Source organism: Propithecus coquereli, unplaced genomic scaffold (genome assembly GCF_000956105.1).
Source record: "Propithecus coquereli isolate 6110/MARCELLA unplaced genomic scaffold, Pcoq_1.0 Scaffold166, whole genome shotgun sequence".
NCBI lineage: Eukaryota > Metazoa > Chordata > Mammalia > Primates > Indriidae > Propithecus > Propithecus coquereli.
In genome coordinates this window covers 3,386,797-3,410,106 of record NW_012141191.1, presented here as the reverse complement: position 1 = coordinate 3,410,106, position 23,310 = coordinate 3,386,797, and the positions used below count along the sequence as shown (strand labels likewise).

General features: G+C 37.4%; 1 protein-coding gene across 2 annotated transcripts in view; it reads left to right on the top strand.

The window, feature by feature from the left end:
* Positions 1-23,310, top strand: part of LOC105808051 (chromosome unknown open reading frame, human C9orf135) — a 92,413-nt gene that overhangs the window by 49,761 nt on the left and 19,342 nt on the right. Inside the window, exons 3-5 of one of the 2 annotated variants that reach the window (XM_012641606.1) lie at positions 729-847; positions 2,071-2,139; positions 17,606-17,663. In XM_012641606.1, coding sequence (XP_012497060.1) covers positions 729-847; positions 2,071-2,139; positions 17,606-17,663 — 246 coding nt within the window. The remainder of the gene's footprint in view (positions 1-728; positions 848-2,070; positions 2,140-17,605; positions 17,664-23,310) is intronic. The other variant, XM_012641607.1, reaches the window with a different exon arrangement.

The window sequence follows — 23,310 nt, the reverse complement described above, 5'->3', positions numbered from 1 at the left end:
TCTAGTGAGCTTCATTGGATGTCTTGGGGAACCTAGTCTTCAGGTTTGGGGAAAGTAACACGTTTCCTTGGTGATGAGTTCTGGTTCTCTGCTCTTAACCTCCATATTTGCGATCTTCTAGAGTTTTATATGAAGAAAATATTGAATCCTTTATCGATTTTTGTTCTCAAGATATCCTAGCTGCTACCCATGATGTTTCTGCAATTGGTTTGAGTACATCTTACAATTTTCAGATTTCCTCTCATAATAATAATAATTTATTGACAACTCACCAAATTATCCTCTGTGATAGAGAGTGGATGTGTTCCTAAGAGCATAGGATAATAATGATGATGACAATGATGATGATAATGATGATGATGATATCTAAAGTCCTTGTGATCTACAAAGTGACTGCTACAAACATTTTCTTAGGGAATTTAAACTATACCAACCCTGAGAAGTATAAATAAGAAAATAGAAAGTAGGTAGAGTTAGTATTTAATTGAATGCAGCACTTCATATTTCATTTAAAAAATTTGTTTTTTATTTTCCAACAATACACAGTCATTGCCGTTTTTACATATTTATAATGAAATAGTTGATAGCTATGAGATATTACTTATTTTTTAATGTCAACTAGAGTCAACAGTTAAAATCAGAATGTACTTCAGTAGAAATAAATTTTAATAACTCATCATTTTTGGTGATTAATTCATTTTTCTTATAAGTGGCTTCTATTTTTCCAGATTTGGATATCAGAAGCACATGAACAGATGTCACAAGTTTCTGTAAACAAAGAATTGGCTAGAATAAAGAGCAAAGCCTTATTAAATGAGGAAACAATGAGCTCTGGGATTATTGAAAGGTATTCTTAATATTTTCTTTTGTTAACAGAACATACAAAGGCAGGAAAGGATTTATATAAGTAGCAAAGAGGGATAGTGGCCCCAGCTACACATTATAGGAACACATTAAGCACTTGCGTCTCAGACATCCATGCTTTCTGCTCATGCTGTTGCTTCTGTTGGGAATTCTCTTTACTTTAATTGTTTACCAAGCAACACTGTATTTATTCTGGGTCCAGGTAAAATGTCATTTCCTCTTTACAAGTTTTTTCTGGCCCAGGATTCTGACTATCTAGGTTTAAACCCCAGTGCTATAATTTACTGGTGAAAGTTAGTTGATGTATACAATCCAGTTTGTTCACCTGTAAAACGGGAATTATGAAAGTATCTACTTCATAGGGTTGTTCTGAAATTTAGATGAAATTAAGTATGAAATGTGCATGGAAATATTGCCTGACGTGCAGTAAGCTTTCACTAATCATCATTAATCAGAATTAATTGCTTTTGTATCTTTGCCCTCTGAGTATTTTATGTCCTGCATAACAGTTGGACTTGGCATTCTAGTTATTTATATATATGTGTTTAGTCAAAGATTGAGTTCTTTGAGGTTAGGAACTGGGTTTTTTTTTTTTTTTTTTTTTTTTTTCCGAGACGTGGTCTCACTCTATCTCCCTGGCTGGAGTGCAGTGGCGCAATCACAGCCCATTGCAACCTCAAACTCCTGGGCTCAAGCTATCCTCCTGTCTCAGCTTCCTGAGTAGCTGCTACTACAGGCGTGAGCCACCACACCTGGCTAATTTTTCTTATTTTTTGTAGAGATGGGCTCTCTCTTGTTGCCCAGACTGGTCTCAAAGTCCTGCCCTCAAGCGATCATCTTCCCACCTCAGCCTCCCCAAATACTGAGGTTACAGGCATGAGCCACCACACCTGGCAGGAATTGTTTCTTAATCATAGCTATAGTCCTACAACCTGGTACAATGCCTATCTATGGAAGTGCATTACATAGCCTTTATCTTACACTGTAATTATGGAAAAAATGCAATCAAGGTAATGACAAAAATGCTAAAATTTCCATTTACTTGTTGGGACATTTTATTTTGCAAAGCACATAAAAGTTGCAAATATGACAAACCTTTTACAAATAATTATCATAAAAATTCAGCCCCAAATTTGTTTTGTACGGCTTTGAAAGTATATGGGTGACAGTCCAACATGTTTTCTAAAAGTTGTTATCTTATTCCAGGGACACTGGATCACCTGCCAGAGGCTTTGGAGCTGTCTTTACTAGGCATCCACCGGATTGGAACAAAATGTTAGTAGCCCCTAAACTGCTGCAGATTGTACAAAATGTTTCTTGATTCGGAAGGTTTGTTTGCAGGGGTGAAGGTATGAGGGTTATGCCAAGGGCAACAAAATATCTTTTACAAGGCTTTACATAATTTTTCTTTAACAAAAGATTTTTTCTATCAATATGCATAGCATTTATAATAGCAATAAACTTAATTCTCATTATTTGCAGATTCTATATTTGCTAATTTTTCTACTTGCTGAAATTTGTGTATTTGTAACCTACAAATTAATACTCATGGGTCTGTGGTGGTCATTCATGGACATATGCAGAGCAACAAATGTTTGAGTCCACCAGATGTGCACACACCCAGCTGAGGTCACACAAGGTGATGTCCTGCCTTCTCGTTTCAGCTCTCATCCTGTAAACAAGTGTCCTTTTCACGGTTAATTTAGTGCCATGTTTTTCAAACTTTTATGCTTTTTGTTGGTGATCTCGTTGTTTAAAATGTCCCCAAAGCATCGTTCTGAAGTGTTGTTGTGTTCCCAAGCGCAAGAAGGCTGTGATGTGCCTTTCAGAGGAAATACGTCTGTTAGATAAGCTTCATTCAGGCATGAGTTATGGTGTTGTTGGCAGTGAGTTCGATGTCAATAAATCAAAAATACATATTAAATAAGGTGTCTTTAAGCAGAAATATACATAAAACAAGTTTACATATTGATGGATTGGTGAAAATGTGACCAGAGGCTTGCAGGAACCTAATCCTGTATTTCCCCTAAGAGCAAAGGCTCAATATTTGCTAATTTAGTGTTCATGGCAACTTCACAGTGCATTATTGTGAATTGTGAGAATCGACTGTACAGTAAGAGACTACTATCTTCACTAATAAAAAGAAGTACATTTATTTGGGGGGCAGCATGAATTCTTAGTACAAAAGAAAAAAGAAATTTCTTATCCATTCATCTTTCTAAAGAAGACAAACTTTCATAATGTATATTACAGATAGATGATGTGGAAATATACTTATAAGCCTGTCGAGATTCTAAGTATTGGATTGCGCATTATGAGGTTGTGAAGAGTAGGCAAGGTAACGCATGTAAAACAACTAGAGTGGTAACTGATGTGTACCTGGTAAGCGCGCTGCTGGACACTTGCTAAATCCTCGCAGTCTATAAATCATATTCAGGGGAATTTTCTTGATTTATTTCATTCTTGATTTATTGTGTTTTCTTTGTTCTCTCTTTTGGAAATCCTTTATTTGGATATTGGGATGCTTGGCCTTGTCTTTTAATCTTCTTGTCTTTTCTCTCTTATTTTCTTTTTGTCTTCTCTATCTACTTTTCTGTCTATTTCTTCAACCCTACTATTGGATTCTCTTTTTGTTTTATGAATCTTTCTGTTTTTATATTATCTTTTTTTTGGTTTCTTGACTCAATATCTTCTCTTATCTATTTGGGGATGTTAATGATAGTTTGCTTTTTTTTTTTTTTTATTTTCTTCCCCATGCGTAGTCTCTGTTTTCTCCAAGATGCTTTTTTGTTTCTGTTTGTTTTCTATTTGTTTGTATGGTATCTCTCTTCTATGCTGGAGGCAGTTTCCTCAGATGTTTGGGAATCGATCTTTGGCTTTCTTCTCATGATTAAGAGATAGAGATCTGAGCCTGTGAGGGAGTCTTGTTGACTTGGATATGAAGGAACCTAGGGGGTCATTTTTCCAAAGAAGCCCTAATGTCAGTACTGTCATGCATTGCTTAACGACAGGGGTATGTTCTGGGAAATGCATCATTAGGTGATTTCATCCTGCGCGGACATCATAGAATATACTTACATAAACTTACATAGTATAGCCTACTCCACACCTAGGCTGTATAGACTATGCTCGCTCCTAGGCTACAAACCTATATAGCATGTTACTATACTGGATACCGCAGGCAGTTGTAACATAATGGTAGTATTTGTGTATCTGAACATAGAGAAGGTACAGTAAAAATACAGTATAAAAAGGTAAAAAATGGTATACCTGTATAGGCCACGCACCATGAATGAAGCTTACAGGACTGGAAGTTGCTGTGTGTGAGTCAGGGAGTGAGTGGGGAGTGAACGTCAAGGCCTAGGACATGACTGCACACTACTGTAGACTTTATAAACACCGTACCCTGAGGCTGCACTACATTTATAAAATGTTTTTTCTTTCTTCAACCATAAATTAGCCTTAGCTTATTACACCTGTTTTACTTTATAAACTTTTAAATTATTAAAAAACTTTGACTCCTTTGTATTAATATAGCTTAAAACAAAACACATTGTACCAGTTGTACAAAAGTATTTTCTTTTTCATATCATCATTTATAAGCTTTTATCTATTTTTAAAATTTTTATCTTTTAGTTTTAAAACTTTTTTGTTAAAAAATAAGATACAAACACACACACACATTAGCCTAGTCCTACACTGGGTCAAGATCATCAATATCACTGTCTTCCACCTCCACATCTTGTCCCATTGTAAAGTCTTCAGGGACAATAACGGACACAGAGCTGTCATCTCCTATGATAACAATGCCTTCTTCTGGAATACCTCCTGAAGGACCTGCCTGAGGCTGTTTTACAGTTAACTTTTTTTTTTTATAAGTAGAAAGAGTATACTCCAAAATAACAATGAAAAGTATAGTATAGTAAATAGATCAGTATCATAGTCATTCATTATCATTATCTAGTATTATGTACTGTACATAATTGTAGATACTCTCCTTTTATACAGTTGACATCACAGTAGGTTTTTTTACACCAACATCACCATAAACATGTGAGTAAAACATTGTGCTCTGATGTTACAACAGCCACAACATCACTCGCCAATAGGAATATTTCAGCTCTATTATAATCTTTTTTTTTTTTTGAGACAGGGTCTTGCTTTGTTGCCTGGGCTAGAGTGCAGTGGCATGATCATAGCTCTCTGCAACCTCAAACTCCTGGCCTCAAGCTATCCTCCTGCCTCAGCCTCCCCAAGTGCTGGGATTACAGGCGTGAGCCACCAGGCCCAGCCTCTATTATAATCTTGTGGGATCTCTATAGTACATACAGTCAAATCTGTTGTTAACTGAAACATCGTTATGTGACATGACTATATTTTAGTTTTTCCTCTTGATCTGGTCACATTCCCAGAGGAGACTCCCCAGTCTCCCACCTGAAGGGTGAAGGGCTGGTACCTGTGTCCTTAGAGTAAGCAGGGCAATCGGACTGGGGTCCTTCATTGTGTATGGTCACTGAATTGTGTTGTTGATCAAGGACTTTCTCTGGTGAATAAATTTCTAGCTTCCTGCTGGCATGGGGAGGGGCAGGTACTCTGCAGTGGGGACCAGGGGAGTAGCTTTGGAGCTCTAACTGCTTTTCATCTAGCTCTTCCTCCAGGCCTTTGCTGACTTAGGATTCCACTTTCTGAGTCAGAGACCCTTGTCCATCTTATCTTGAGCTTCCAAAATTTGTTTCTCTTGTCCCTTCTCCTGTTTTCCCCGTTATCATGAGTTTTAAAAAGTCTGTTTAATGTGGTTTTAGTGGAGCTTCCGGAGGAAACAAGATTCGATGTCTATGTTCAATCTTAACTCTGACATCGTCAAGTCTTATCTGATCAGCCACTTCCTCCAGAGGACCTGCCCATACCTATTGCTACCTCAGTCTCTGTGCCTTGGTGAGGTCGCTGGAGGATGTCCATTGCACTGCCTACTTCTTTTATCCTAACACTGTTCATCTTTGCTGCAATTACTTGCATTCCTGTATTTCTTGCTAAATTCAATGTTCTGATGGGCAAGACTATCATAACTCTGTTCCCAGTGCTTAACAGAGAGCCTGACTGACAGCAGATACACCATAGTTATATCTGGAATGAACAGATTAGTCATTTCTGATGTTGAATAGGAAATTATAATACAAGGAGGTATGGCTAATTCCTATCTTATTTGATTTAGAGGTTCAAGGCCTTTAGAACCAAAAGCTGTTCTTAATTCTATTTTGGCAAATGCATTCAAAGACATGCTGTTTTAGAAAATCAGCCTTTATGAGTTTGAATTGCTAGAATTACTCATTTGTTTTATTTGATTCATGAGTATTAGCAAGGAAATAAATACACGAACACCTTCAACCATCCTCCACTAATTCCATATGTAATTCTTTCTTTCAGTTAATATACACTAATTATAGGATGTTCCATACAATAGAATGCAGTGGTGTTTTAGAATCTGCTCTCTTGAATATTAAGTATTCTTTTGCTCCTTGCCAACTCTACAGCTGTGAAAGTTAAATGTCAACTTTAAAAGGCAATGAATAAGAATGAGTTTGTTCAATGGACCAAAATAATGTGCTTCAACTTATAAAAGAAAGGCTGTAATCATAACGTAAATTTAAGCTTCAGGTTACTTCTTAAGGAAAAAAACCCAGAATAATAAAAGTATAGCTTTCATATTAAGGAGACATTAGTCTCATGCACTTATCTAAATTTCTAGATATTGTCCATTACATTATGATGACATTTGACTGTCTGTTTCTCTTTCTCATAATTCAACCTATGGCCCACCTACTTTATTTTGGACTGATGTGAAGAAGACACAACACTGTGCCTCCATAAATTGGTAACAAATATCTCAGCGAAATATATTGAAAATCAGGACAACTAGAATGTTTGATAAGTCCAGTGGGACTTGTCACTCCTGACCTTAACTAAAGGGCTCTGTGAATAATTCCTTCCACATATGTCACAGATTGAGACAGATAGAAAAAAATTGTCACATAGGGAGCAGTTAGGTTGACACTAAAATTGATATCAAAGACTTAAGCTTTAAAAATGAGATTTATAGGCTTTGAGGCTAGATTGAGCTTGTCTAGAATGAAAACTATTTTCACTTGAGAGTTGGTCTCATTCCCACCAATGAGTTTCCAAGGAATTGACATTGCCAGTGATCGGAGGGTGGGAGTCAGGAAGGCTCAAAGACCTTTCGGACATCAACAGTGTTCGTTTGGTCTTCAACGGATGCAGGTGTGTGTGAAGGGAGTCTCTAACATACATTACTTTTACTACATGGATAGAGACAGTACAGGTATAGAAAGGTATTTAAAGGCACAGAGGAAAAGTGGATGGGAACATGAGTATAGTTAGTAAGTCAATTTAAGAGTTTTTGTCTTTCTACCTGACAAGCATGCTCAAGTAACTTTCACTTAATTTGGAGGTATTCTTTTTGAGGCTTCAAAAACCAACTCACTAATTATCAGAAGGCCCCTGTATATCTGATTATCTAATACAAAATCATTTTATGATTTGTCCATAGAACCAGACAGTTGCAACTAATTCGTTCTAAGAAGTAAGGTTTTCCATGTAAAAATATGTGAACTGTATCTGTGACCATTAAATAAACAACCAGAAACCAAAACAACACAACAAACAGCAACAAAAACAATATCAAGTAGATCCAATTTTGAAACAGAGATGTAGTAAAATATATAATTTTATGTTGAGATCTTAATTCTCAGAAGCCTTCATTTAAATATACACATATAACCATGTGAGGTCCTGGGATAATGGTCCACAGGAGAAGTCAGTTTTTTTGATAGGGAAAGATCAATTCTGGCATAGGGTGTTTGCTGTGTAAGAAGCAGGTCCATGAGAGCCTGGGTCAATTTGAGGGAGGCCCAGGAGCACTGAGAACCTACCAGAGGATGGAGAAGTACTCAAGATAGACCTCTCACAGGGCCAGCCCTAACCACAGCATCTTGTCACTTTTACCAAATTTCATTGCCTTCTGGTGGCAGTGACTAGTGCATATTGCTGACATTTTATGATAAATGTGTCTTGCTTCCAGAATGCATCCAAACACTATGTGGTCCACATACTGGGAGAAGAAAGAAATTAATAGTATTTGGAATCACTGGATAGCTTTTTGGAAATTGTGTGGCTATTCAGAAAGAGCATTGTATTGGAAAATAAGAAAACTGGGTTCTACTTCTGGGCTTGCAATAAATCTGCTACATGACCTTGTGCTGGTTAATAACGCTTTCTGGACTCCATTTGTTTCCATTTGGACAATGAGGGGATTGAACCAAATGATCTGTAATGTCCATTCCCACTCTAAAATTTTATGGCTGTAAGGAGAAAGGCATCTACAGTTGCATAAATGGACAAGTTAAATGAGGCCCAAAAGTAGTTCAGGCAGTTAAGTGTTGATTGTTGGGACAGAGCACTTATCCATATGTGTGTGGAGTGGTCACTTCAGAGTAGCAGTAGCAAGCCTTGGCCACAGTTTAAATTCTTCTGATTTATTTCTCTCATTGGGGCATTAGGCATCTGTAAAATCTTTGGCACTCTTCAGAAGAAAGGGACTGCGTGTGAATATATGAAGGTTTTCCTTTTGTCAAAGTACAGTGAAAGGCATTTACTTTTCTCTCTACTGAGGCACTTGTGTGGCAGCTTGTGTCTTGGTGAAATACCACCCAGTTGTTGGACATTTTTCCAGAAGAAAAAAAAGTTCAAAGAGTTGCCCTATGATGATGAGGAGGATAACAACAAAGAACATGCGAAGATGAGAGTGGTGTGTTGAAAAGGGCATAGAGTGGGAGTCGGGCAGACTTGAACTCAATTCTTGATCTTCCATCTTATTCAGTGTAGGACTGTTTGTTTTTGTGTGTCCAGCTTTCTTCTTTTACACAACGTCCTTTCGCCTGCTCAGTGTAATTCGGCTGGGCTGTACAAAAGACTGGCTGATTCTGTTTCCCGTTCCCGCCTCCCTAAAAAGCCCAAGTGTTGGGCATAAGATCCAGGCCAGGCCAACCAGAGGATAAGAACTGGAGTTTTAGGGAAGACAGCTTCTCCTGCTCCAGCTGTGAGTTAGGTGATACCTTGAGTCTGGGGGAGCCTCTATCTATAAATGAGGTTAAGTGGAGGTGTGGAAAAAGACAGTGTGATGACATTCTTTTTACGTGAGCTGGTATTTTCCTTTCATTTTTTTTAGATCAAGTTTGAGGTGGGTTTCTATAACTTATAACTGCAAGAGTAATAATACTAATAAAGCAAATACTTAAACAGTGCTTATTATGTGCCAGGTACTATTTTAAGTGTTTTACATCTGCTAACTTATTTCTCCTGACAAATACTCTGTGAGTTTGTTCCATCGTCATCTGCAGTCTGGGGAAGGAAAAACAAAGGCATAGAGAAGTCAAGTAACATGTCCAGACTCTCACAGCCAGCAGGTGATAATGAGCTAGGATTTGAACTGGGACAATTTAGTGCCAAAGTTCATGCTCTTAGCCACTCTTCTGTGCTGCTTCTCTGACTGATAGGTCATCTAGGAGAACTCTGGTGTGTACTAAAGTTCTCTGAATATCACTTGCCTCTGTAAGCATGGAGAGAATAATTGTTACATTCAGGCAGGCCAGGCCTTGAGCACTGTACCAGACACATAATTAATGCTCATTAATGGTAGAAGAGAAAACTGTACTGTAATGATATTAATAAAATATGATATTAATAAAAGATAGCAGGTGGATATTTGAGACTGGAGCACAAGAGAGATCAATGATCCAGTCCCAGTTGCTAATGTAAATATCCTAACTTGTTCCTCTGCCTCCAGACTTGTCCCTTTCAATCCATTCTCCATCCTGCAGCTTGCACAATCCATTTAAAATGCAGAGAATCATGCCTGTCCACTGTTTTATTAATACCACTACAGTATAGTTTTCTCCTCTTTCATTAATAAGCATTGTGTGTCTGGTACTGAGCTAAGGGCTTTACATGCCTTATTTTATTTAACTCTCTTTCTTTAAGATAGATACGACAACCATCCCCATTAAAAAGGGTTCAGATGAGTAAAATAACTTTCCGAAAGTTCCTTACCTAGCAAGCACCAGAGTTGGATTTTAAACTCATGTCTGACCGTGGGGCCTGTGTCATTAACCACTACATCGCATTGTCTTTTATGCTTAAATGTATATAGTGCTCCACATTCTTCAATGTACTTCCATGTGCATCATCTATTATTATTCCATTCTGCCTAATAATCACACAACGTCATTTCGGTGGTTATTTTTTTAATGTACAGAGGAGGAAATCAAAGCACAGAAATAACCAAGGAATCTAATTAATTGATTCATCCATCTATTCTGTAAATATTTATGGAGCAGATACTAATGGGGGAGTTTAAATGCAGAGTGATTAAGTGATTTTCTCAAGGCTCCGTGACTGCTTAGTGGCAAAGCAGAAACTAGAATCTTTGGGTCACAGTTTTGTGTTCTTGATGGGAGGGGAGAACTGCTTGCAAAGGGGCTAGGGACCTGAGCAAGCACTTGGCTTGGATCAGGAGTCAAAGCAGATTCCAATTGTGCTCCATTTCATCTTTCCTCTCCACCTCTTGCCTACTAGCTTCTTAGAGGCTGATTTCTAAATAATTGGCCTGGCATCAGCAGCTGTGGAAGAGCTATCAGATCTGGTCTGTGTGGCTTCATTCAGTAGGTAGAAGTAAGATGAAGTGACAGGGATGTCCATATCAACTCAAGATAAGATTTTTTTTTTTTTTAAAGATGATTGCTGTTAAGAATGAAACAGAATTTCCCAGAGTGATCATAAGCTACCCCCACCCCTGAACTACAGCGCAGAGTCAAGTAGCCTCCATGGCTCTCTGTGGCTATACTTGTCTTAAATAATGGATGCTGCTTCTACTGCTGCCACTGACGAAATTAATTCTACATTAATTCCCTGCTTCTTTGAGTCACTACTCAGATTTAGACTCCTAGATGGAACCATCTGATTTGGTGAGTACATGTCGCATGCTATTCTGGCTGCCAGGAAGCCGGATGAGAGAAGATGTCTGCCCCTCCTCCAGGCAAAACAAAAAAGAAACAATTGGCCTTTCAAGTCTAAGAAACTGTGATTCTGTGGATTTGGGTCCATCATCTTGTCATTGATTCACACATGTTACCACTGATGTTAGGGCAGGTATAGGTATTTTAACTAACACCACGGCTTTAATGATAACTTCAATATCAGACTTCTTACAAAATGTCTTTAGTCTTTCTGTACCTTACGAAGTGTATCATAACTAAAGGTCAAAGAGGGCATGTGTGGCAAATTGTGGGTGGTGCTGGGTGAAAACCAGCTGCCTAGCTTCCAAGCACCGTAACAGTGTGGCATTATCCTGGTGAATTTACCAGCTTCTCACCTTCAGTTTTACATTTCCAGAAAGACCATTTTGTGCTTCAGAATTTATCTGACACATGGAGATTGACTTGTGCTCGTGAAACTCACAGAAAAAGCTGGAATTCTAATTAGTTAATTTGTAATGAGAAATAAAATTTTCAAGCACACCAGACTGTCACGTCAGCCTAATAAAAGCATTCTCTCTCTGTAAAAAACCATATGGGAAGCCAAAGTCTAATCAGAATGTTGCTCAGTGTTTGGAATCAGAGCAAGCGGAGTTGGGTATATGATTACAATGATTAACGGCCTTAGACTCTGATTGCCTGGTTGTAATGGAACTCTTTCAGTTGTAAGTGACAGAAACACAATTAAAATTATCTTGGGCAAAAGGGGGAGTTTCTTAAGAGTACAGGAGAACCTCATGGAACTCTGGGAAAGTCTATGGAAGAGCCTGGTGTCAGAGTTCATTGGAATCACGAGTAAAATGCCTTTGGAATTCTCTTCCTGTTGGTTTCTTTCCCTCCCTCTGAGGACCACCTTCTTCCACATGATAAGGGTGTTATATTTCTTGCTTGCTGTCACATGAGAGTGACTGACCTTTTCCCGTTGGTTTCTATTAAGAAAGGGAATCCCAGAGCAGGACCCCTGAACAGGTGGCTATTTGGGCCCATCAGCTGTAGGTAGGATGGGAATGGTAGAGCAAAGCCCACGGCACAGGCTTGCTCCTGGTGGTTCCACATAAAGACTTCAAACATCATTGGCTGACAATGAGTCCAACTAGCTCACTCACATCAGTGTAGTTCAGCTCCGCTCCCAGAACCAGAGAGATCAGTCTATGAACCAGGACACCTCTTCCCTAGGACATGCCTAGAACTAATGCCTCCCTTGTCTTTCTGACCTCTTGCTTTCCTGGGTTTCTCTGATGGCCATTGCTCTTCTAATGGACTTGTTCTTTCTGCTACGGCTGATATCTAAGAGGAAGATCTATGTTGCTTTCTCATGTTTTTATTCTCAAAAGACCACCTTATTTCAAATTTAGGGAGTACATAATGTATTCCCTATTTACCACTTGAAGATTATTGCCCTGGTCTTCACATTAAAAAGGGGTGGAGGTTCTGGACACAGTGGCTCATGCTTCTAATCCTAGCACTCTGGGAGGCCAAGGCGGGAGGATTGCTTGAGTTCAGGAGTTCGAGACCAGCCTGAGCAAGAGTGAGACCCCGTCTCTACTAAAAATAGAAAAAATTATCTGGGTGTGGTGGCACGTGCTTGTAGTCCCAGCTACTTGGGAGGCTGAGGCAGAAGGATCACTTGAGTCCAGGAGTCTGAGATTGCAGTGAGCTATCATGACGCCACTGCACTCTAGCCAGGGTGACAGAACAAGACCATGTCTCAAAAAAAAAAAAACCCAAAATTGTCAATTTGCAATAAAATTTTTAAAAAGAGTTCCTTCATACTCAGAACTGCTGAGTAATAAGACATATGTACCTTCAATTTTGCAAGATATTGCCACTAGTAGTGCATGAACATATTCTTTCATATCCCTGTAAATATTATAAGGATTTTTAATTTTTATCAATCTTAATGAATATGAAATGGTACTTCATTGTTGTTTTACTTTGCATTTCACTAATTACTGAATTTAAGACTGAATTTTAAGACAATTTATTTTCAAATATTTATTAGCCATTCTGGTTTCTTCTATTGTGAATTGATTTTTTTAGGCTTTGTCCAATTTTCCGTTGGGATTTTGTCTCTTATTGATTTGCAAGAGTTTTTCTTAAAAAATTATTCTGGGTACTAATCCTCTTTTGGTGAAATTCATAATAAATATCTTCTTCCAGTCTATGACTTTTCTTGTAACTTTGTTTATGGAGTCTTTTGACCAACAGGTTTAAATTATAATTTACTCAAGACCTATATATGAAATGTCAAACTGTAAACCCTTTAGAATATTTATATATTTATACATATATACACACATACATTTACGTGTATATGTAACATATATATGCATATACATAACATTTTTTATAATACTAGGCGATTAATTTAGCACCATTTGATCCACCCTTTCCTCACTAATTTGTAATTTCCATCATACACCAAATTCCCATATATAAGTAGGTCTATTTCTGGGCTTTATATTTTATTCAATTGGTTTATTTATATTTCCCTGTACCAATACAACATTATCTTAATTGATATGGCTTTATGTTAAGCCTTGCTATCTGGAAGAGGGAATTTAACCATCTGATATTTTTCAAAGTCGTCTTGACTCTCCTTGGTACTTTATAGAGTCATGTGACTATTAGGATTTGTTTGTTAAGTTTCACAAAACACCTCTTGGTGTTTGGATTGGCAGTCCTTTACATTTTTTTGGATGGAACAATTGCCATAATCATATTGAACCATCATCACATCCATAAATGAAGGAATTATTTTATGTCCTTCAATAAAATTTTATGATTTTCTCTGTAAATGTCTTATATATCTTCTGTTACATTATTCTTATAGGAAACAGATTTTGTTGCAATTATAAATGGGATTTTTCGACTCTATGCTTTCTAACTTCTTATTGTTGGTATATGGATGTATGCTATTTTTGTATATTGGTCTTGTATCCAACAACCTTGTTAAAACTTGCTTGTTGTTATGGTTTGTAGATATTCTTGGATTTTTAATGTAGACAACCTTATCATCCATGGAAGATAAAAATTTTGCTTCCTCCATTCCAATTCTTATACTGTACTTATGCTTATTTTTCTTGTTTTACTACATTTTCTGGGATATTACATTATTGAATAGAAATGCTGATGGAGGACTTCTGTGACTGGGAATATTTCTGAGAAGGATTTTCATGAGCTTAGTTTTGATTCACATTTATTGTGTTCTTCTTATAGTAATGTTGCTTTTTTCTGATCATTTTAAGCATATTGGATTTTCCTGGACTAGCAGCTGTCATAGGTAATTCTTCCCAGGGGGAAATGAGAACGTTGGGCAATTTGTTCAATATCTTAGTTCAAGAGTGCCCTCTTCTGTTATAACAGTGAAGGGAAGCTTATTTAATTAATGATGCTTTTCTGGGGGTGGTGAGGAATGAGAGGGAGGGATGTCTACTGATACTGTGATACTATCTTATGGCTATAGGATCCTTAATTTCAGGTATTGGTGATTTCTTATTTTCTTTACCTTCTGAATATCCCCCCTCTTTCCCAGAAGCACTGTCTTCTCCAGACTGCCATTCTGGTGCTGCATGCTTTCTTGGAAAGCCATGGTTCAGATTATCTGGTGTCAGACCTGTTCTCGGTATTTCCTCATCAGGGAAGGATGCTCTCTCTGTGGGCGATGTTCTCTATGTTCCATCTGAGCTAGGGACTTGCCACCTCTCTTCTCTTCCACGTAATCCCTGCTTGATTCTGTTCCAGAATGGACTCTGATCTGCTCTTCTGATTCTGTACTGTTCTCCTACTTACACGTAAATTGAAGTTTGTAGTAATCACTATTTTCCATTATACTCTACATATGAACAATTGTGTGATTTTATTTGCTTTGCTATTGACCATATGGTTTTGGAGGATGTATGTAGATATTTGTATTTAAGGAACCAAAGGGTTGAGGAATGCGTTACAATCTTCCTCTATGACTGTGGATTCGTTATTTTACCTTTGTAATTCTGCCTTATTTTTGCCTTACATATTCTACATGTTGTTAGGTTTATTGACTTAGGATTGTTATGTATCTTCTTGGTGACTTGTTCCTTTAATCAGTGGGTAATAATCTTTATAACTAGTAATTTTGGGCTCAAAGTCTCTTACATATGATATTAATATAAGAATACAATTTCCTTTTGGTTAATATTTGCTATATATAAAATTTATAGACTGTATAAAAGCATGCATTTGGAGATTTTTAAAAAATACAGTATGATGTTCAATCTGAAGTGTGAGAAAACATTTTTACTGATAGGTTTAACTGTTATTTTTATTGTGATTGCTAAGATATTTTATCATTATTATTATTATTGTTTTAAGACAGGGTCTCACTCCATCACCCAGGCTGGAGTGCAGGGGCCCAGTCATAGCTCACTGTAACCTTGAATTCCTTGGCTCAAGCCTACCTTAGCCTCCTGAGCAGCTAGGACTACAGGCACACACCACCAAGCCAGGCTAGTTAAAAAAAATTCTTTTTGAGACAGGATTTCAATTGAACTCCTGGCCTCAAGCAATCCTCCTGCCTCAGCCTCCCAAAGTGCTAGGATTATCGGTGTGAGCCACTGTGGCCAGGCTATTTTTTTATTATTTTAACTTATGATCAGAAATGATTTTCCCTTATTCCTTTTATTCTCTTTTTCTGCCTTCTACTAGATTGGTCTTGGTCTTTTTTTTTTTTAAGTTCCTGGTTTGAAAGTTATGCTTCCAAAGTTTGTTCTTTTAATCATTAGTACTCCGATTGTGGTGTACATCAGAATCACCTGGAGGATGTGTTAAGCTACAGCTGGGCCCCACCCCCAGAGTTCCTAATTCAGTTGTTTTGGAGTGGGACTTACGTATTTGCATTTCTATCAACTTCCCAGGTGCTGCTACTGATGCTGCTCTGGGAAACACACCTGCAGAGCCTGGCAGCAATTGGTAGTTACCACCAGGGTCAATACTAGCACCTGTATCCAATAGCCCATCTAAGTTGGACTTATTTTGTGATTTCTTGTTGGATTCTTTTATTTCCCATCAGGCCAGCCATGCATTAAAACTTTAAAAAATTTCCTTTTACACAGTAGTTTTAGGTATGCAGTATTCAGAAGAGTTTCTTTGACCTTATAGCCCCATAATATTGCTAGGAATAGAAGTAGAGTTTTAATTTCTCGTAAGAGAATAATTTTCCCCCCACCCTGAGCTCCAAACAGAGAGGAACTTGCTTGCAAATTTCCCTGGACTGGTAACTGAGGTTTTTCTGGTCTCTTTTCTATGGAGATACAGCATTTACAGATTCTTGGCTTTAATCAGGAGTTTAGCTCTTTGACTCCTGTGAGCCTAAGGCCATGTCTCTTACTTTAGATATGCAGTGCAAACTCCACCCTCTATCCTTGGAGCATCAGTCTGTGGTTTTCCATTGTAATGCAGATCCTCTTCATTTCTAGCACCTCAGGGCTTCCCCTCCGAGCTTGGCTATGCTTGCAGACTTTGGGGATGGGGGCAATATTTCAGCCAGCATTTCTGTGTGTTTAATGGGGTTGAGGCTGGGGACACTAGATAATCTCATTCTCTCTGGTTGTCTTACCTCTTCAGCTGTCATCTAGCAGAGAATGTGGGCATGGGATCAAAAGGTTTTCAGAGGCAGGAGGTGGATGGTAAAGAGATATAGCGCGCCTGAGCTCAGGGATTTGGGACTGGGTAGTTAGCAGAGTGGTAGACTGGAAGTACAGCAGTCCCCTTCATCCATGATTTGGCTTTCCACAATTTGTTACCTGTGGTCAATTGCAGTCTGAACATATTAAATGGAAAATTCCAGAAATAATTCGTAAGTTTTAAATTAGCATGCTGCTCTGAGTAGCATGATAAAATCTTGTGCCATACAGCTCCATCCAGCCCGGGTGGTGAACACTCCCTTTGTTCAGTGTGTTTGTTCTAAGCTCTCTGCCTGCCCATCAGTCCGCACTAAGTAGCTGTCTGGGCTACCAGATGGACTGTCACGGTGTTGTTAGGGTGGCTTGTGTTCGAGTAACCCTTATTTTACTTAATAATAGGCCCAAAAGCAAGAGCAGTGGTACTAGTAATCAGATATGCCAAAGAGAAGCTGTAAAGTGCTTCCTTTAAGTGAAAAGGTGAAAGTTCTCAATTTAAGGAAAGAAAAAAAAATCATATGCTGAGGTTGCTAAAATCTATGGTAAAAGTGAATCTCTTATCTATGAAATCGTAAAGAAAGAAAAAAGAAATTCTTGCTAGTTTTGCTGTTGCACCTCCAACTGCAAAAGTTACAGCCACGGGGCATGATAAGTGCTTAATAAGATGGAAAAGGCATTACATTTGTGGGTGGAAGATACGAACAGAAACGTGTTCCAATTGCAGGCAATCAGGTTTCTGCGGTTTCAGGCATCCACCCGCTGTCTTGGAACACATCCCCTGAGGTTAGGGGAAACTTCTGTAACTTCTGGTAGTGGGTAATACTGTATGCAGAGCCTGGGAGACTTGTGGGGTTTAAAATGTTATTAGGGCCAATCCTTCCTAAAATGTTTTTATTTCACATAAAGCATATACCACTAAAAATTTAAAATACCTTTTTGAAGTCATTCATTTCTCAAACATTGACTTATCTCTCTTAGGTTTACATTGACAACATACTCTGAAAGCTACCCTCCACTGCATGATTACCAGCCACGTGTGAGTACAGGAGCCGTATTCTAATACCTGTTTATGTACTTAAAGTGATTCTGTACCTCTAGTGTCAACAGTCAAACTTGGGGAGAAAGGAGAAATTGCTGAGATTTATGGTATTTTTATTTATTTAGAGATATTAGATATTTGTGGGAGGCAATAGAATGTTTATGATTATGATTTATTTTTGAAGGTTTATAGATTTCAGGGAGAAAATATTGCAGTACCTAAAATATATTAGTCACTTTCTTCTTCATCTTATTTTATTGCCCCCCCTTCCTGAATTCAATTTATCTAGAATAAGAACCTACTTTTCTATTCATTTTATTTGCATTGACACATAAAAGTAAGTGGCTTAATTTAGCTCTGGGAAATGTGTATGTTAATTTTAAAAATCCAGTTTGTAAGTTGAATATATTTATACTTTAAAATTATGCAAGAGACAAAACAGCTTACTTCCTATTGGCCTGTTCTTGAAGTCTTTTTTTTTTTTTTAAATATAGAGACGGGGTCTCACTCTTGCTCAGGTTGATCTCGAACTCCTGAGCTTGAGGGATCCTCGAGCCTCAGCCTCGCAGAGTGCTAGGATTACAGGCATGAGCCATGGCACCTGGTCTGTTCTTGTAGTCTTAACTGGTACCATAGACATGAGACAGAAATAAGAGACTTAATTTTTGATAAAGAAGAGGGAAAAAATGTCATCTTTATTTTCAGATAGTATGATGATATGCTTAAGAAAACCAAGATATTAAAATGAAAAATAATTAGAATGAATAAGACAATAGCTTTCCTTCATATCAGCACTAGCCAGTTAGTAAGTTATAAAAGGAAAAACATACAAATTATTATAGCAACAAAAATTTAAAATACTTTTATGAGGAAAATTTTACCAAGATCAATAAAAGATGTGGCAGTTTATCTCCAAAGATGGCAGACCTTGCTGCTCGCACAGGCCACTTTCCCCTCAAGGAAGTATCCCTCCATCTTGAGTCTGAGCTGTCAGGTGGCTGATTTGATCACTGGAACATGGCAAAAGTGATCCTGCACCTTAATTCTAAGTTCTAAGCCTTGCCTTAAGAAGACTGCTTCTGCCTCTTGGTGAGAGGTGAGAAATCCAGGCTACTGTGCTGGAGGGAGGGACCCTGAGGGGGAATACTGACACCAACAAGCTTGACTTACCACTGAGGAAGCCGTCTTGGACATCCAGCTTGGCTGAGCCTGGACTGCCCTCCAGCTGCCACCTGCCTGCAGCCCAGGACAGACCACAAGAAGAAACTGAAGCCATTACGTTTGTTTGTTTGTTTGTTTGTTTTAAAATATGAACCAAAACATAACTGAGGCAGATATCTCAAATAAAAGGGAATAACTACCATTTGAGGGAACTAAAAAACTAAATTAATTATAAATTAAATTTATACATTCAATATAATTACAATCAAAATCCTAGTGGATTTTGTTTTCCATCAGAATTTTAAGATTCTAAGAATTATTTGAAAGAGCAAATATGACCATAATCAGAAATTTTTTGAAAAAGTGTTAGAATTTAGGGAAGTAAAGGATTTAGGACACCACCATTATTATATGTTTTTTTTAATTTAAAAATAGCATTTAAGTCATAAAAACAGCAAATATAGTAGATTATGGATTAATATGCTTAATACAAAAAGAACTCACATATCAGTAGAAAAAGTGTTAACGACCCTACAGAAATGAGCAGAGAACACATATGGGCAATTTACAAAGTAGGAAGTATAATTAAATAATTAGAAAGATCGGGAAAATACTCAATTTACAAATAATAAAAGAAGTGAATGAAAACAATAAGACATTTTTGCAAATAAAATTGGCAATATTTTAAAAATATCATTTGACCTAATAATTCTTCTTATAGGAAACTTCTCCAAAGAAAAATAATTCAAATGGGATAAAATTTACATCCAAATATACTCATCACTTAATTATTTATAATGGCAAAACTTGAAAAGTACCTAAATGTTTGGTATTAGGAATAATGTTAATCAAAAATGTTATATAATGAGATACTGTATAGCCTTTATATTGTCCATAGATAGTTTTTAGTGTCTTAATAAATCTTTATTTAAGGTTAAGAAAAACATTAAGATACAGAATTACGTGTATATTTTATCTAAACTATATAAAATGTAGAGACAATTTTAAAATCTGGAGAAACTGCCAAAATGCTAGTAAAGTTTTCCATTGAATGTTGAGATTCTAGGTGATTTTCTTCATCTTTATACTTTTTAGAATTTTCTAATATAAAAAGCATAATAGCTTATAATCAGAAAAACCACAAGGAAACAAATATATTATTTAAAAATACATTTCTGGTCCATTTTTTAATTTAAATGGGATTTGACTCTATCTTTAAATAAACAGCAGTTGCAAGACAACGAATTAAAAACTCAAAAAATTCAAAGGACTAAATATAATTATAAACAATGTGGGATCTAGTCTCAGGGCACATAAATCTTTAGCTATTGTGTTATGTGTTCATGTGTTCAATTTTTGCAGCATCATTTCTAATATTTCTCACATTGCTTGTTGCCACATTAACAACAAGGCACACTTTAGCAGTTGTTTGCCTTTATTTGAGGGATTTGTTTATTGAATTCTGACTTCTATACCCAAGTGATTGATTTTGAGGCATGATTTTAGCACGGCTTCTAACACCCATATTTAATGAATGCTTGCATTACATTTTTATTGAATACAAAAAATATTTTAAATTATAATAACAGTGGTTGGTTAAATAACAGAAAAATAGTGATTGAATGCTAACATAGAAGTTACCATGCACATAAAAGAATCTATGATTCACAAAATACTGACAAAGGAAGGAGACTATTTATTTACTTGCTAGAGACTTCACGTGGCCTTTGCATAACACAGTTCACCATTCATTCTGCCTCCTATCTCTGCAATTATGCAATTTTTGATGAAATCTGAAAATATTTGGATTCGTATTATTTCAAATGTTGTGCATGAATTGAGACTTTATTAATTTTTATATTATGGTCTCTTAAATTTGCTTAATTCATAGTTGTATAAAGTGGGACAGCATTACAGGAAATAAAGGGAATGCAGATTATCACCCCATAGCTGTAATCATACCTAGCGAAATATAGATTATTAGGAAGATATGAAGTTGTTTCCAAGGAGAGAAATGGAAGAGAATTGCAACCTATTTCTTCTGAACTACACCTCTTAAGCTGGATGCTTATTACAACTCATCTCAAATTCAATTAAAGATACCTTCTCATGAAATCTCCATTATCTCCCAAAGAAGGTACAGTAGGGAATTGTTCCAAGACTAGCTGTTTGGTACGTGAGCCTCTAGGACAAGGGGGAAGTGAGGACAACAGTGGGGAGTTGTGGGGAATTGACGGCACACACTCAGGAAGAGAGAAGAAAAGAATTAGTTCAGTCAGGAACCAGCAAACTCAGGAAGTTGAAGAGTCAAAGGAAGGAAAATGTTGGTTAACAAAAGAACAAGTATGACAGCAGTGAAGGAGTGAGAGAGTTGAAGAATCGGAAGTAATGATCAAAGAGGGTATATTGGAATTTATTATTTCAGAGGTGGGACAATTCTGGGGAATGACAGAGTCTAGGGTGTGGCTGTGGGAGTGAGTTTCTAGAGTGGAATCAAATCCATTGACTTTAGAATGGGAAAGAATGGTTAATTAGAATATTGGCTAGATCCAAAACATGGGTGTTGCAAATCAACCTTACAAGAGAGTGGGACAAAAGGGTGGGGCCAAAGACTGAGTCAGATGACCACGCCCTCAGTGAACTTCAGGGAGCACCTTGGAAGTTAATGCCTCTTCCCAGCCTTGCAGCTGCCATTTCGGTATATCCAGTTGGTCAGTACTGAGTGTGAAATGCTGTTTTTTTTTTCTTAATAGAGTTGCCTTTTGAATTATCTTTTCAGACATGAGTTTAAAAAAACCCAAAAACTGTTGCATAAACTAGTTCATTCAAAGATAGAAAACTGAGGAAGTTTTTAATAGAGGAATTATGTTTTAAAGTTGGCATGTATCCCAAATTGACCACAAGGGGTCCGTGTATTTTTCATAGTAAAGAAGAGAAACTCTGTTTAACAGTTATTTCTGTCAGTGGCAGGATTGGCCTGTCCTACCACTGGGACTCAGTGCACTGGTACACACATAGCATTATTAAAATATTGATATTTCTGTGCTGGTTGAAAATTAGCCGTGGTCTCAAGTCTCCCAGGACACTGCTGGCCCAGCCCTGCTCTGGACTCCTTAGACTTGGGGCTGCATTATGACTTTCCGGGGCCTTAAGCATTTTGCCATCATGGGTCACTTCCTCCATTAAAAAAAATTAAACAATATTTTACAACTGAGTTGGTATAAAGACAAATATAATCGAAATTGGATTATATTCTTTTTTTAATTTGAAACTTATTGAAGAATATCTTTCTTAGGCTATATTTCTTATTTGCATTTTGTAAAGAATACTCACCTTTTCCCCTTCTTTTATATTGTTGGAATCATTTCCTGTTTTTGACTGTGTTATTTTATTTTATGGCCATGTAATATAACCATGTTACTGTTAATCCCCCTGAAATTATTACCAAATACCAATGAGTATTGTTATGTAAAACTAAATCACATAATACTCATTTTTTTCCCCCTCGGAAATACTCTTGGACTAATATGCCATATTTTAAGGAAAATTTCCTGTATAATAGTTGCCTTTGGTTTCTGCCCTGAGATGTGTATGGATTTTGTATTACGAGCATCATTTTCTGGCTTAGCTATGAGTTTCTATTGTTTGATGGAATTTGTTTTTCAGAATGGCATCTGCACTTTTTTTTTTAGAGATGGGGTCTCCCTCTGTCACCAGGCTGGAGTACAGTGGCCTGTACCTGATAAAGGTTCACTGTAACCTTGAACTCCTGGCCTCAAGTGATCCTCCCACCTTGGCCTCCCAAAGTGCTAGGATTACAGGTGTGAGCCACCATGCCAGGCCTATATGCATTTTTTTATACAATAAAATAATAAAATAAAATTTCTCATTTTAGCCCTTTTTTTTAGTGTGTAGTTGAGTGGCATTAAGTACATTTGCATTGTAGTTACATTCATTTTAAAAAATTCTGATTTTAAAAGAAATTAAAACTTGGGCCCCCAAAAGCATCATGGGCATTGTGCTTCCTGTGTCTGATGGCTAAATTGGTTTAACCTGGACCTCCTAGAAGCCAGTCTAGGACCTGGCTGACAAGGGACCTCTAGGACTTGGTCAGTTGGACTGGCTGATAAATACTTTTGAGTATCATCCCAGACCAAAAATGCATCTTGGCCAGAAATCAGAGATGGGAGTGCAGGTGGTATACCATTAGGAGCCCTTTGTGATTTAATTAGGCTCTTTCACATAAAAGAAATTCCCCAAAGACAGGAATTGCCTTTAGTTTTCTGCTTCCTAGGAAGGGATGCCTACCAGGAGCCTTAAAAAGAAGAGAGAGGCCGGGGCACGGTGGCTCACGCCTGTAATCCTAGCTCTCTGGGAGGCCGAGTCGGGCGGATTGTTTGAGCTCAGGAGTTCGAGACCAGCCTGAGCAAGAGCGAGACCCCGTCTCTACTAAAAATAGAAAGAAATTAATCAGACAACTAAA